The sequence below is a fragment of the Tupaia chinensis genome, unplaced genomic scaffold, assembly GCF_000334495.1.
Source record: "Tupaia chinensis unplaced genomic scaffold, TupChi_1.0 Scaffold000146_1, whole genome shotgun sequence".
Taxonomy (NCBI): Eukaryota; Metazoa; Chordata; class Mammalia; order Scandentia; family Tupaiidae; genus Tupaia; species Tupaia belangeri.
The window spans coordinates 14,527,698-14,544,002 of NW_006159616.1; the positions used below are offsets into that span (position 1 = coordinate 14,527,698).

The window sequence follows — 16,305 nt, forward strand, 5'->3', positions numbered from 1 at the left end:
CACTCCACAGACTGAGGGTACATTCGGAGGCAAGTCATCCCTCTGAGTAAGAACAGGACATTCTGGGCTCAGGCCTGCCATGACTCACTATTATTTAGAAACGATGACATCAAGAGCCTGCTCACCCTTCATCCCAGAGTGGAGGCCCCTTTCTCCCTGGTGTTAAAAAACGCAGAGCAGTTAAGTACCTAAACAACCTAGCAGAGAGTGCTGGGCCCCAAGAAGCTAGAGTGACAGACTTCGGAAAAGCAAAAGAACCATCACCGGAGCCAGGGGAGTCCTCGGGCATGTGGTGAGGCATCAGTGGTGATGCACGGGCGCCCCCACGTGGTCAGAGATGGAACTTCGACAGCAATCACCTCTGTCCACCCATGAGCCCGGCCCACAGGATGGAATGGGATGCAAAAAAACGGAAGACGCTCTGATGGAAGGGTCACTTCCCACCCTTGGGCTCTGTGGTTCTGTTCTGCCATGGGTAGCTCTCTTGGAATAGAGAGAGATGTTCTGCCTGTGCTAGGTCACTGGAGATCAAGGAGCAGAATTTTAACCAGAGTGCCTTTTGGACAGGAGCCCTGGCTCAGGTAATCATTTCACATGCACACACCTCAAACAAAAGCAAGAATTCTTTTAAATCTGCAGCCTTGAAAAAAACGTAAACAATCAAAGGTAGACAAATAAATTTCATAATGTTCCTCCTGACCAAGTGCTCTCCTGGAAAATTGCATATCATATTGAAACTTTGTATTTGATACAGAATGTGGCTGAAAATGGGGAGATGTCACAGAAAAATCTCCGTAATCTTCCAGGCATGTCTAGGGGGTGCAACTTTGGGAGTTGAAATGACACACATGTTCTGGGAATTTCTTTTTTCTTTCTTTCTTTCTTTCTTTTTTCCTTTCTTTTTTTTTTTTTTTTTAAAGAATTTCAGAGTCCCTTTCCCACACCGAAGGGTTTCCAAAAACAAAGGTGTTACTGTCTCACAGTTTCTTAAGGCCAGAGGACCCAACCATGCTTACAGAGAGGTACCTATTTATTTACCAACGTCTTAGGCAGAGTATCCCTGGGAAAGTGAGCAGTGAGAGTGGCAGGAGACACCAGCGAACAGGAAGTCCACAGGCTAGAGGCTGAAGAGAGGCAGTGGGAAGGACGGCCGCCACCCCGCAGGGCACTGTGAACAGGCCACGCTGGCCCTGAGAGGCTGTGGGCAGCCGCTGCTCCCTGTGCATGGGTCACCCTATCAGAGAAGCCTCTCCTGTCTGGTGGGGTCAGACGCCTGGGTGGCCTCGTGCCACCTGACATCACCTTTCTCCCCACAAATGAGTTGTCACCATCAGTGATTTAATTGGATCCTTCCTAGTAAATGAGAGAAGCTAATGAGAGTGGGAGTCCCCCAAGATCTAAATGATTCTCTCAGATTGAGGGTCACTGGAATGGCCTGATCATCTATACCCCGAGTGTTTCATGCAGGGAGACTGGTGAGAGAGGAGTGCGGGTGGAGGGCAGGGATCCTCTCTGAGGACGCTGGGGGTACGAGACCCCACCTCTCCACGCAGGGCAGCTCATAGGCTCAGACAGGGAGCTCCAACAACAGCCTTAAGATTTATGGAACCTTTTTCACATCCTAGTTTTTGTTACTGCATTCCTCTAACCACTTCTCCTCTCTCTACAGATGGGGTGTCTGAGGGACAACAGAGAAACAGGGAAGGGACAGAGAAGGCTTCCACGGTCAGGACTGAGGAGAGAGACCCAGAGAGGAAACAGATGGAAGCAGCCTCTAAGAGAAGATGGTAGGTTGAATGTGCAGAGGCTCTGGAAGGACAGCTGGAGGGAGCAGGGGCTCACTCTGCTCAAGGTTTCAGGATGGTTTCCAGCACCCCTGTGCTGCGAAGACACTGTATCCCCATGGGTGCCTCCGTGCCCTTCTCCCTTTCCATCCGTGCTCTTCTTTCACTGGAACTAGAGCAAGGATCACCTTCCCAGGGAAACTTTGATTAACCTCAATCTACCACGTTCCCTCTTCTGAACTTGGGAACTGTCACACCATCGTATGATGTGCTGGCTGATATTAACATGTAGGTCTTGTTCTATGGTTTCTCTTGACCTACATTTGAAGTTTCTCAAGAATAGACATTCCGTTTCTTCCTTGTTCCTGCATCTGCCCACCGCACCTAAACAGGGCTGGCAGTGAAAGAAATTGGAACAAGCCTTGACCTTCCCCCTCTGGGGCCTGACCCTGGGCATGAGATTCCAAAGAGCCAGGGCATCCTGGGATCCTTGGCAGGGGTGGGGCTGAAGGATAGGGAAGAGGACGGGGGAGGAAACACAGGGCAAATACACCTCATCCCAGGAAGGCCTCATAGTCCATGTACCAAACCAGCTGGCCAGAACTAGGCAGGACGCCCGAGATGGGCCACTTCTTGGGCTGGTGGCCCACGCGGCTCACCAGCATGGTTATCTCGCGCTTCATCTTCCCCATGACCAGGACCGCCACCTTCCTGGCACGGTTGATGAGGGGCAGGCTGAGGCTCATGCGCTGGTATGGCCTGGAGGGGCTCTTCGTCAGCACCACCAGCTGTTCACCATCCAAGCCAGTGGGTGACTGCGGGAAGAGGGAGGCTGTGTGCCCGTCGATGCCCATACCGAGCAGCACCAGGTCGAAGCTGCTGTTGGTGACCAGGGCTGAGATTTCCCCGGCGTACAGCTGGGTGCCCTGGTCCTCCTCGGCGCACAGCCGCTGGTGAAGGTGCACGGGCATGGGGTGGATATTGTAGTAGGGGACCCTAATGTGCTGTAGCAGGTGAGCCTGCAGGCCCTGGAAGTTTGAATCTGGATCTGAGAGTGGGACGCAGCGCTCATCGACCAGCCACAGGTGCGTGTGGGCCCAGGGGAAGCCATAGTGTCCCCGGGCCAGCTGCTGGAACAGAGCGATAGGGCTTGAGCCACCCGAGAGTGCCAGGTGGAACCTACCAAAGCGCCGTACTGCCTGCATTGCTGTGGCCTCAATGTCACTAGCCAGCTTAGAGACCAGCTCCTCAGGCCAGGCAGAGATCAGTGGGCTCTCGCGGTATGTGGCCCTGAGGACCTGGAAGTTCCTGGGCATCGGGGTGGCCCCTGGTCCAGGCACCAGCTGCTCCACCTGCTGCTGGGAAAAAGACAACTGGTCGCCGCTGAATACAAAGTCCAATAGATGGCCATTCTCAGCTCCTCCTGGGTAAAGGCGTGGGATCTCGTGGGCCAGGCTATCCAGCAAGGGGGTCCAGAAGACCCAGGATGCCAGCAAATTCTCTGTGGTGATGAAAGAATCCTTTTGGCAGTGGAAGATACGTGACAAGAGGATGGAGTAGGCATCCTGCTCCCTCACAGGGCTGTAGGCATGGTAATCGGACAGGGGGTGGCCAAAAAGGCGGAGTCCTGGTCTCGCCTCCATTTCCTTCCAGCTCTTGGTGGGGAGGAAGGGCCTGAACAGATTCCGGCTGACCAGCACGGCAGGGCTGCCCAGGTCACCATGTCCGATGTAGAAGACAATCTGCTGGGGCAGGCACTGGCTCTGCGCTGTGTCCCAGTGCTTGTCATTCTGGGCACAGTAAGCCTGGTTCTTGAACAAGATCCGAACGTAGCCCACTCTCTCGTCCAGGGCTTTGCCCGACACCAGGATGAAAGGAACGCCCTCCCAGCGAAGGTTGTCGATGTAGACAAGAATGCCTGGGGTGAGGGGAACAGCAGAGGTGACATGCCAGCAGAGGGCTGGGATGTCCCAGTCCACCTTCCATCGGCCAGTCCTCTCCTCTCTGAGCCCCTCCGCTGGGCATTCTGCCACCCCTGAAAAGCCCTCGCTGTGCTCACTCCTCACCTTTCATCCTGTTCCACGATGTCATCTTCCCAGGCAGCGCCTGAAAACCAGCTTCTAGGGCCACCCTGGGGGTTCAGACATCCCCTTCCCTGAAGGTATCTTCTATAGTCATGGCCCCCCTCACAGGAAAACTGAAAGCCTCCAACCCAGAGACTAAGAGAACTTCCTGGCGGGGCAGGCAGGGTGGGGACTCGACTTGGGAAGGTGCTTCTCTCCTGTTTGTGGAGCTCCCAGGATGCGCCCGAAGCATGGCAGATGCAGGGGTGGGAAAGGCAGGGTAGGCCATGGGCAGGGTTTGCAGGGCAAGGAGGACTGCAGGAGCCGGGGGTCCTGGTGGTAAGAGCCAGACACTGACCGCACGTCACACACGGGTCCACGCCTGGTTTAGTGTCATATTTCTCCAGTTATAGATGGGGCTAATGACTGGCACGTAAGGGTCAATGAGATCACGTACATAGAGAGGCTGGCATATCGCACGTGCTCAGTAAGCAGCTGGTGGTGGTGATCACCTGCGAAGGAGCCACCCTCTCCCAGAAAGCCTCTGGAACTTTCCAGAGGATGGCTCTGTGGGCATCTGTTGGCCAGTGAGGTGCTTTCCCACTGGAAGAGCCTCTGGCTATGGCTGAACAGGTTTACAGCCTCACTTGGGAGGCTAGACAGAAGCCCCGTGAGGGCTGGAACCAGGGAAAAGCCTCACACAGCAAATCTTTAGGAAGCACCTGAAGTCCTGAACTGAGCTGAGGTGGTTGTAAGAAGACCACGACTGGGATGCCCAGAGAGTGTCACCAGGGTAGCTGTTGCCTTAAGCTGACAGAAGGACAGAGAGACGGGGAAGGTCACCCTTGCCACCGAGCTCTCTTGTGAAAATCCCACCTCAAGTCCCTTCCACTCTAAACAAAGGGCATCTGGGTTTGAAAAGCTGCTTCCAGCTGGGGGGTGGGGAGAGGGTGGCTAGCAGCCCACGCCCAGCTCCAAGCCCACCTGCGAAGGTCGGCGTCAGGCTGTGGAAGCTGTCCGGCTTCTGCAGCTCTCTGCGCACTTGCTCGCTGTAAGCCTGGTACTGGCCCAGGACGGCGCTGCCCTTCTGCAGGCCCCGCAGTGCCTGGAAAACCTGGAGCTTGTGCTGCAGCACAGCCTCTGAGTTGCTGATGTTGGGGGGCAGCTCCATGGCCACCAGGCTGAGCACCTCGGTCAAGTGGTTCTGCAGGATATCACGGATGACACCATACTTCTCATAGAAGCCCGTGCGGCCTGAGCAGGAGGAGAGGGAGGCCAGAGCATCAGATTTCCCCGAAACACACCGAGGGTCCTGCCCACACACTTGCCCTGGCATCCACAGTCCCCAGTCCTAAGAACCCATAAATATGATGAAGCCAGAGCAAATGAGGAAAGGGAGGGAGGATGCCTGGGAACCCAGCCAGCCCCTGCTCATCCTCCAAGTCTCGGCTTCTAGACTTGGCTTTTCCCTCCTGAGGGGCCCTGTCTTCTCCTAGCGCACCTAACCAACTCAGTGCCTGCTTCTTTCCTAACTGTCACACTTGAGCTCTGGCAGAGCGGGCACACCTCTGTCTGCACACTGCTGCATGCGCAGTGCCCCACCGCACACAGGACACAGTCACAGAAACGAAAACGTACACTGTCCTGGGTCAGCCTCAAACACACACTATCGTGAGAAAGAGACATGATTATTTGATTAAATAAAAATGTATTCGAAAATAGGGTATAAAATGACCTGATGAAAACAGAACTTCAATAAACAAAAAATGTAACTGGAAATTAGAAATTCAACAAACAAATTTGATGAGTTAGAAACAACTGGAAAGTCTGCTAACAGAAGACAGCCCTGCAGAGTATTCCACATGCAGGTAGACGACCAGATCCACACACACATGCACATGATATGTTTCTCTTCCAAACTGAACAAACAGGTTGTTTAGGGAATCAGAAAGACAGGAAGGGATTTCAGAAAGCTCATGAAAAAAGCGGAATTAAAATCTGACTTTATTTTGGTGTAAGAAAGTTTTAAATTCATGCATATTTTTCTTATAATTTTTTAATTTATTAATTTTAATTTTTCTACATTTAATCACTATTATCATTTAGATTATAAAGAGACTTTACCCAGCGTGACACACACCTCAGCCCAGCCCAGTTGAGAATATACTCACGTCCTTGTCAACAAATAATAAACCATATCCACGTCCCACAAATGCCTTACCTCTCTATTTTTTCCCCAAATTTCCTTTCCTACACTCTTCCTCTCCCCCACTCTGTCTACTTCTCAGCTCCTCCTGGGTAAAGGCGTGGGATCTCGTGGGCCAGGCTATCCAGCAAGGGGGTCCAGAAGACCCAGGATGCCAGCAAATTCTCTGTGGTGATGAAAGAATCCTTTTGGCAGTGGAAGATACGTGACAAGAGGATGGAGTAGGCATCCTGCTCCCTCACAGGGCTGTAGGCATGGTAATCGGACAGGGGGTGGCCAAAAAGGCGGAGTCCTGGTCTCGCCTCCATTTCCTTCCAGCTCTTGGTGGGGAGGAAGGGCCTGAACAGATTCCGGCTGACCAGCACGGCAGGGCTGCCCAGGTCACCATGTCCGATGTAGAAGACAATCTGCTGGGGCAGGCACTGGCTCTGCGCTGTGTCCCAGTGCTTGTCATTCTGGGCACAGTAAGCCTGGTTCTTGAACAAGATCCGAACGTAGCCCACTCTCTCGTCCAGGGCTTTGCCCGACACCAGGATGAAAGGAACGCCCTCCCAGCGAAGGTTGTCGATGTAGACAAGAATGCCTGGGGTGAGGGGAACAGCAGAGGTGACATGCCAGCAGAGGGCTGGGATGTCCCAGTCCACCTTCCATCGGCCAGTCCTCTCCTCTCTGAGCCCCTCCGCTGGGCATTCTGCCACCCCTGAAAAGCCCTCGCTGTGCTCACTCCTCACCTTTCATCCTGTTCCACGATGTCATCTTCCCAGGCAGCGCCTGAAAACCAGCTTCTAGGGCCACCCTGGGGGTTCAGACATCCCCTTCCCTGAAGGTATCTTCTATAGTCATGGCCCCCCTCACAGGAAAACTGAAAGCCTCCAACCCAGAGACTAAGAGAACTTCCTGGCGGGGCAGGCAGGGTGGGGACTCGACTTGGGAAGGTGCTTCTCTCCTGTTTGTGGAGCTCCCAGGATGCGCCCGAAGCATGGCAGATGCAGGGGTGGGAAAGGCAGGGTAGGCCATGGGCAGGGTTTGCAGGGCAAGGAGGACTGCAGGAGCCGGGGGTCCTGGTGGTAAGAGCCAGACACTGACCGCACGTCACACACGGGTCCACGCCTGGTTTAGTGTCATATTTCTCCAGTTATAGATGGGGCTAATGACTGGCACGTAAGGGTCAATGAGATCACGTACATAGAGAGGCTGGCATATCGCACGTGCTCAGTAAGCAGCTGGTGGTGGTGATCACCTGCGAAGGAGCCACCCTCTCCCAGAAAGCCTCTGGAACTTTCCAGAGGATGGCTCTGTGGGCATCTGTTGGCCAGTGAGGTGCTTTCCCACTGGAAGAGCCTCTGGCTATGGCTGAACAGGTTTACAGCCTCACTTGGGAGGCTAGACAGAAGCCCCGTGAGGGCTGGAACCAGGGAAAAGCCTCACACAGCAAATCTTTAGGAAGCACCTGAAGTCCTGAACTGAGCTGAGGTGGTTGTAAGAAGACCACGACTGGGATGCCCAGAGAGTGTCACCAGGGTAGCTGTTGCCTTAAGCTGACAGAAGGACAGAGAGACGGGGAAGGTCACCCTTGCCACCGAGCTCTCTTGTGAAAATCCCACCTCAAGTCCCTTCCACTCTAAACAAAGGGCATCTGGGTTTGAAAAGCTGCTTCCAGCTGGGGGGTGGGGAGAGGGTGGCTAGCAGCCCACGCCCAGCTCCAAGCCCACCTGCGAAGGTCGGCGTCAGGCTGTGGAAGCTGTCCGGCTTCTGCAGCTCTCTGCGCACTTGCTCGCTGTAAGCCTGGTACTGGCCCAGGACGGCGCTGCCCTTCTGCAGGCCCCGCAGTGCCTGGAAAACCTGGAGCTTGTGCTGCAGCACAGCCTCTGAGTTGCTGATGTTGGGGGGCAGCTCCATGGCCACCAGGCTGAGCACCTCGGTCAAGTGGTTCTGCAGGATATCACGGATGACACCATACTTCTCATAGAAGCCCGTGCGGCCTGAGCAGGAGGAGAGGGAGGCCAGAGCATCAGATTTCCCCGAAACACACCGAGGGTCCTGCCCACACACTTGCCCTGGCATCCACAGTCCCCAGTCCTAAGAACCCATAAATATGATGAAGCCAGAGCAAATGAGGAAAGGGAGGGAGGATGCCTGGGAACCCAGCCAGCCCCTGCTCATCCTCCAAGTCTCGGCTTCTAGACTTGGCTTTTCCCTCCTGAGGGGCCCTGTCTTCTCCTAGCGCACCTAACCAACTCAGTGCCTGCTTCTTTCCTAACTGTCACACTTGAGCTCTGGCAGAGCGGGCACACCTCTGTCTGCACACTGCTGCATGCGCAGTGCCCCACCGCACACAGGACACAGTCACAGAAACGAAAACGTACACTGTCCTGGGTCAGCCTCAAACACACACTATCGTGAGAAAGAGACATGATTATTTGATTAAATAAAAATGTATTCGAAAATAGGGTATAAAATGACCTGATGAAAACAGAACTTCAATAAACAAAAAATGTAACTGGAAATTAGAAATTCAACAAACAAATTTGATGAGTTAGAAACAACTGGAAAGTCTGCTAACAGAAGACAGCCCTGCAGAGTATTCCACATGCAGGTAGACGACCAGATCCACACACACATGCACATGATATGTTTCTCTTCCAAACTGAACAAACAGGTTGTTTAGGGAATCAGAAAGACAGGAAGGGATTTCAGAAAGCTCATGAAAAAAGCGGAATTAAAATCTGACTTTATTTTGGTGTAAGAAAGTTTTAAATTCATGCATATTTTTCTTATAATTTTTTAATTTATTAATTTTAATTTTTCTACATTTAATCACTATTATCATTTAGATTATAAAGAGACTTTACCCAGCGTGACACACACCTCAGCCCAGCCCAGTTGAGAATATACTCACGTCCTTGTCAACAAATAATAAACCATATCCACGTCCCACAAATGCCTTACCTCTCTATTTTTTCCCCAAATTTCCTTTCCTACACTCTTCCTCTCCCCTGCTCTCTCCACTTAGGCTCTAGTGTCCATAACAATTTTTAATGCTTGTATGTCCTCCAGCCGTTCAGTCTCTGCCATACAGTGCTGCCAGTCAGTATATGTTAAGGGGAACATGCATATTTTTCCATAATACGCATTTTCCATGAAATTTTCAAAGACCCCTTCATATGAAAACAATGAAGAGAAGCAAGGGAATAATATACCTAAAATTTAGAATAGTAAAGAAGAGGAAATAGGATAGAATTGGGGGCAAGGTGATGATAAAGTTAAAAAACAACAACAACTAGGCAGTAGGTACTTGTTATCATAGGTCTACATCCCTTATATGAAGTTAGAAGGCATTCTTTTTGACCTATCGTAGCATCCAGTTAAATTCAATTCAAACAGACGGAAAGAGTTCAGGTCTGCAGTGTTCACACATCCTTTCCAGCAGCCATCCTAGGTCCTCGAAGGGCTCCAGTGCTGACCACCTGCCCTGACTGGACTTGTAGCGTGCTCACGCGGGCCAGCTGGACAACTAGAGGATCAGGCTGTAGCCGGTGGGACAACCGGCCCTGAATAAGGAACAGAGCCAGCAGCCTGCTCCTAGGAAGGCTCCCTTGTCCCCAGTGGCAGAAGTTGGACTGTTCTGTTCTTAACCAGAACTTGAAGGTGCAGCTCTGGTGAGATGCGAAGCCCTAAAATGCACAGGATAACCCCGCCCAACTATGCCAATCAAAATGCCAAAAGTGGCCCATACCAAGGACACAAGGCTGAGTTCCCTTAGCCCCACAGGGTTCTGGTTGTTAAACTTTTTGCAGTGTTGTCAAGACACTGAGAAGGACATAGAAATGATAACAACGATGCATGTACAGCAGCCCACTTAACTTTCACAATAATGGTATCTGGGAGGTCCTACTACTGCCCTCTTAAAATGGAAGGAAACTGAGATTCAGAGTGGTTAGGTCACCTGCCCAAGGCCACACAGCTGGTAAAGAGGTAAAAATGAGTCAACCCAGAGAGCTGGCTCCAGAGCCTGCAGTTCTTACTAGTAAAACACCTTCCTTTTAACTTCCTACTACGCACCTATGCAACAGAATATTAAACTTGATGTGAAGCTGAGAGGTATGACCTCCCCTAGCCTAGAGAATGATTGGAATACAATGATGATCAAAACTGAAGACTGAACTGGGCTCTGGAAAGAGAAGTCTAGGTCAAAGGTCAGGGGCACCAATGCCTACCACCGTCAGTAAAAGTGTGAGGAAGCTGGAGGAGAGCTTGTGTCCTGGGGGACAGTTAAACCCTTAGCAGTGGTCAGGTGATGCCTCACAGGAGTGTGGGCCTAGGATGACCAAATCTTCCAGTTTTTCAGGAGAATAAAATATTTGAGTTGCTAAGTGTAATTTCAGAGTTTATTTTGTTGCTGCTGCTATTTATTCATTTATTTCTTCCACAAATGAGAGAGAAAGAGAGGCAGAACCCTGAACAGGGTCTTTGTTGTTGCAATCCACTCCCAGCCTCAGCCAGCCCCAGATCTTGGCACACATGTGAGTGTCTGACGCATTCAGGGAGGTCTCTGGATGCAAAGCTGGAATCTTTCCATGGGACTCAGCCTCACAGTGTGTTGCATTTAATGCTGCACCAGCCCCTTGATGATTTTTAAATGTGTAATAAAGTATAAATAATTCAGATTTTTCAAAAATGCTCTGTTGGGCCCAGAGGTTAAGTGCTAAATCTCACATGTCTGACGATGGTTTGAATCCTGGGCCAAGTGGCTTGAAAGGCATGCCAGACATGTGTATGTAAGTGATTAAGACCCTGACAGGAAAGAGAAATGTAGGAGAAGGGACTGTGGCATAACCATGCCATACTGGGGAGTGCCTTCTCTCTATGGAGAGCGTACATGCCCTCTAGCAATTAAAAAATAAACTAATTTTTAGAAATAAATAAATAGGTGGTGCCAGTAGGTGGTATGGTGGTTAAGGCACTGTACTCCCACATGGCTAACCATAGTTTGAGTCCTGGACCCAGCAGCTTGAAACTCATGCAGGGCATGTGTGCATAAGTGCTCAAAATCCCAAGAGGAGAATGGAGGAGAAGATTATGGCATGGCCATCGCCCCTGTGGGGAGATTTCTTGCTTTCCATTGCTTTTTCTGTTTCTCTCCAGTGAACACATGTGCACAATGGCAAAAACCTAAAATTAACTAATTTCTTTTAAATTTTGTATGTCTTGCCATGGGGCATACGCCATCACGCCCTAAAATGTTGTGTGTCTTGAAGAAATGTATGTGGGAGCTATCTTGGCCTGTGAGCCACACCCTAGCTAGGTAAGCAACAGGAGCCAGACTGCAAGGCCTCCAAACGTAGTTCGGATGACAATGGTGAGCCTGGTTGGTGCACACAGCTGGTCTGTGATTCAGAAACCAAGAACAGATAGAAAGAGCCTAGGCAACTAGACTGAGGAGCCTGAGGAACAATTAAGAGTTCCTGACTTCAAACAGTCAAATAGAGTTATAATCCAGCTATTCTATCCTTACGTTTATACCCAAGACAAATAAAAACATCTCTCTTAAAACTATATACCAGTGTCAGGAACCAGCAGCTAGCGTAATGGCTATGTCGCTGGACTCCCACGTAGTCGACCGTGGTTCGCATCCGGGACCCGGTGGCTTAAAACTCATGCCGGGCGCATGTGCGTGTGTGCCCAAGATCCCAAGAGGAGAATGGAGGAGAAGGGATTGCGGCGCGGCCATCCTCCCTGGGGGGTGATTTCTCACTTTCTGTCTCTCTGTCTCTATCTGTCTAGCGAGCGTACATGCCCTATAGCGAAAACCTCTCAAAAAAATTAAAAAAAAAAACTATATACCAGTGTTCACTGCAGCAATATTCATGATAACCAAAAAGTAGAGACAACTCAAATGTCCATCAACTGGTGACTAGATAGATAAAATATGGTATACTCATATAATATTACTGAACATTGATGAACAAAAATAAAATACGTTACAAATGGATAAACTTTGAAAATAAGTGATTAAACCCAAACACAAAAGGTCACATACATGTGATTCCATTTACGCAAAATGTCTAGAATAGGCAAATCCAGAGAGACAAAATGCAGATTAGTGGTTACCAGGGGCTACTGGGGTGAGAATGGGGAAAGGAGGGGATGGTGGCTAAGGGGTACAAGGTTTCTTTTGGGGTGATGACAATATTATAAAATTGATTATGGTGATGGATGCACAACAGTAAATATACTGAACTGTATGGTATGTGAGTTATATTTCAATACAGCTCCTTGAGCGGAACGTGGAACCATGAGGTACCTCTGGAAGACGCTGCTGTCTGCCATTTGCATGATGAACTGACAGAGATGGCACTGCTGGAAATGAAATCAACAAGGCAGCCTTACTGCAGTCAAAGGCCAGAGCAAATCAAGTAACAATGAAACACAAAGATATTGTTTGGTGGAAGAATAAAAATCACTTGGTAACTGGCTGGATCCATCAACAGTTGTGATCAGGGGCAGAGCCTCCAGAGCCTGGCTTCCTGGGTTTAAATACCAGCTCTGCCATCTTTCAGCCCTGTAATCTCAGGCAAGTAATGCTACCCTCCACGTGGAAGAGGAACAAACATTGCATCTCCCTTGCAGAGCTGTCAGGCACCTGTGTGTAAGTCTCAAACTCCTGACCAGAAAGAGAAATGTAGAAGGGATTAGGGTATGACCATGCCACGCTGGAGAGTGCTTTCTCTCTATGGAAAGCATACATCCTCTCCAGCAATTTTTAAACATTAAATGATTTTTTAAAATAAATTAAGAAAAATGCTATAAGTCTTAAAGAAATGTATGTGTCAACTGACCAGGGCCCTTGAGGATTAAGGAGGTAATATATATATACATAGGACTTGGAGCAGTGCCTGGCACATACAAAGTACTGATTAATAGTAGGTAGGTTTTTAAAAAATTATTTATTTTATTTACTATCATTATTATTCAATTTGAGCAGAGAGAGAAAAGAGAGGGAGAGTGAGAAAGCAAGCTACTAGGTCCAGGATTTGCACTGTAGTCAGTCACGGGGGGCTAATCACCACACCCCGATGGCCCTGGTTGATGTTTTTATTATTCTAAGGATGTACAAGAGGGGCTACTTGCCGGGCCACTGAGAGAACACTGTTACCATTTAGAATTTTAAAAAGTAGTTGGTATTCCATGAGAAAAATGCAATGATGATTTTCATTCAAAATCTGCTGAATCTGAAGTGGTGTGACACCCAGGGAAAATGTCTAAATGGAAGTTGGAGAAATAAAACTAGGGCTAGAGAAGAGAGTGAGTGCTGAAGTGAAACTGGATTTCATCAACCCTAAGATGCCATCAGCAGTGCAAGTGTCATTATTTTATAACCACTAATGAAGAATGGGCTGCAGGTCGACCATGTCACCCTGCCCATGGCAGGCCGCACAGCAGAGATGTTCAAATATGAAAAATGTGTGTCTCAGAATCAGCGAATTACAGTAGATTTAAGTACAAAAAGGATAGTTAAAGCTTTCAGAACAGATGAATTTTTGATGGAGGAAACACATCAGAGTGCTTAAAAGCCCCGTTATCTGCTTACTATTCATTAATTTACCAAGTCCCTGAGTGGCCCTTTTCCTATTTTTATCCTATCTCAATTCTAGGGAAGAAAGCATTGCATGAGTTTACTACCTGCTGGGTAAAAGAGAGCTTCCTTTATGCTTTAATTTCAAGCTTCAGGGGATGCACCCCTGTTTAACATAGCTTGCAGATTTATGGGATTTGCTGCTATCCTGGTCAGCTCTTTTCAGTTTCAGGGAGGTGACCAGGAAGAGGCCTGGCACCTCATGGTTAAGTCCAGTACAAACATAGAAAGCCTGGGGACTGGTTCTCCTGATGGCAAAGTGCTGATTGTTCTTAGTTACTACCAGTTACTTTGACCTGATTTGTCTTAAAAATAATCTATACTAGCCTCCCTACTCTCCTTTCCTAAATTGAAAGTTGAGGATTAAGACTCACTGGTATGTGAAAAAGAAAAGGCACCACCAGGGTGTCTAATGGGAAGGAAGAGCGCCCCCACCCCCACCCCTTGGCTCCTGTTAGCAGTTTAGAGCTCATCCAGGGCCACAGGATGACAGGACTGGGGAGACCCACTGCTTTCTCCTTGCCCTGCTGCTCAGTATGACAAGAGGGAACTTAGCCAGAAAGTGCACTTTACCCTTTGGCCTAGTAATTCCACTGCAGAAGTATACTTAAAGCAAAATATCTTTTAAAGGTTCATAAATAATTCTATAGTGGTTATACAATTTTGAGAATATAATAAAAATAATTGTATTGTTTAAAAGGGTGAATTTTATGCTATATGAACTGCATACATCTCAGTTTTGTTTGTTTGTTTGTTTGTTTTTGCCACAGGGCAAGTGCACTCCCCCAGAGAGACAGACAATAAGAATGAAAGTGAGAAATCATCCTCTAGGAGGGATGGTCACAAAATCCCTTCTCCTTCATTCTCCTCCTGGAATTTTGGGCATGCACACTACTTTTCAAGCCTCCATGTCTAGGACTCGAATTGCAGTTGGCCATGTGGGAGTCCAGTGCCCTAACCACTATGCATGTGCTGGCCCCTCTAACTCAATTTTTAAAAATGCTCACACAGTACTATTTAAAACAGAAAAAAAAAAAAAACAAGAACAAAAACAAAAAACCCTGAAAATAACAGAATGCTTAGTAACAAAATTTACACCACATATTCCATAGTATAAACAAAACTAAGCCAAGCTAATAAAAGGTACGTGTTACAAAGGCTGTCATACATGAAGATTTAAGCACACATACAAGTGTGCTGGGGTATGTGTGTGAGAAAAGTACCAGGAAATATTAGGCACACGGCCGTAACAGTGCAAAGACCAATTACAGGTCTTCATATACCAATACGACCCAAGTCATGGAGAACCAAGAAAGATGATAAGGACTCTGTCACTCCCCCTCCTTGTAAACTTGGAAGGAGAACAACATTTCCATTTGTAAAGTATTTCCGTGTACATTATCTGACTCAGTTCTTAAACTCCCTGAGAGAGGGACTAGGGTCATCAGTATTATAGAGGCCGCACTGAAGGTCGAAGTCTTCGGAGCTGGGACCAGAAACCCGCTCCTCACTGCCATTGTGAGAGACCTGGGTTTTCACAGCAACAACAAAAAAGATTTTTAAAAAGGGAAAAGAAAAAAATAAAACAACTTAAAACCAGCTGCAATCTCACCAGTACCTCTGGGACCACTAAAAATAAAAAGAGGTAAGGGCCAAGGAGAGAGAAGGTGTGTTGCTGGCTGGCAAGCTCTCTCTGGACAGGGGCCGGCAGCCACCCGGAGCTCACCTTGCAGGCAGCTCTGCGGATGGGTTGGGAAGAGGAGCTGCCCTGCTGAGCAGTTCCCAGCCCCTCTAGCACACCAGGTAGGAGGGCAGGATAGATGGCATGTACCTGGGAGGGTCCTAGCTGCCCTGGTCCCTCAGCGAGAGGCACTGAACGGTCACTCCAACCCTTGGGGGTGAAGATGCATTGTGCCCCTTCATCAGTAACAGGACAGGGACCCTCCCAAACAAGGGCATCCTCAGGAAGTCTCCTTCCTTCCCTTGCCTAGAGAAGCCTCCTACCTCAGGGGATACTTGGACAGTAAAGACTGCTCCTACACATACCCTGGCAGAAGGGCCAATGCTGAAAGCCTGGCCAGATTGGGAGACTGTGTAGTGCAGTGGTAAGAGGCTTGGGCTCTGAGGTGCCAGAGACACCTGGAGTTCAAATTGCAGAACTCCCAGAAGAAAAGACAGCTAGCCCTTAGTCTGTTACTGATATGGTCCCTCCTCTGCAGATCCTTTCCCGACGCCATGATGAGCACCAGCCTGGGGTCAGCTCCACATGCAGGCTAAGTGACCCAGTCAAGGTCACTCCTTTTATAGCCATGTGGCTGCTTCAGGAGACCCTGGCCGGGGCACCCAGGGTACCCATGACTCGGGGGCTCACTGGACTGGGACTACTAGGAGGAATATCCAGGTCAGGCTGAGAGGGAACTGGCTGTTAGGGTTGGCTGAAGGCTGGCTTTTTCCCCTTTCTGCACCCCCAGCTCCCCCATCCCCTGTTGGTGCAGCAGCGGCTTGACTCTGCAGCAAACTCCTCTGGGCCAGAGGCTGCGGCAAGGAAAAAGGAGAAAAAAAAAAAAAAAAAAAAAAAAAAAAAAAAAAAAAAAAAAAAAAAAAAAAAAAAAACAC

The 16,305-nt window shown here is 49.2% G+C and overlaps 1 protein-coding gene across 1 annotated transcript in view; it reads right to left on the bottom strand.

The window, feature by feature from the left end:
- Positions 1-605: 605 nt before the first annotated feature.
- The window catches only part of H6PD (hexose-6-phosphate dehydrogenase/glucose 1-dehydrogenase), a 39,683-nt gene continuing 23,983 nt past the window's right edge, over positions 606-16,305 (bottom strand). Inside the window, exons 4-5 of the mRNA XM_006145373.3 lie at positions 7,766-8,035; positions 606-3,702 (exon numbers count right to left, since the gene is read on the bottom strand). Of these exons, the coding sequence (XP_006145435.1) occupies positions 2,339-3,702; positions 7,766-8,035 (1,634 nt within the window). The 3' untranslated portion in view covers positions 606-2,338. The remainder of the gene's footprint in view (positions 3,703-7,765; positions 8,036-16,305) is intronic.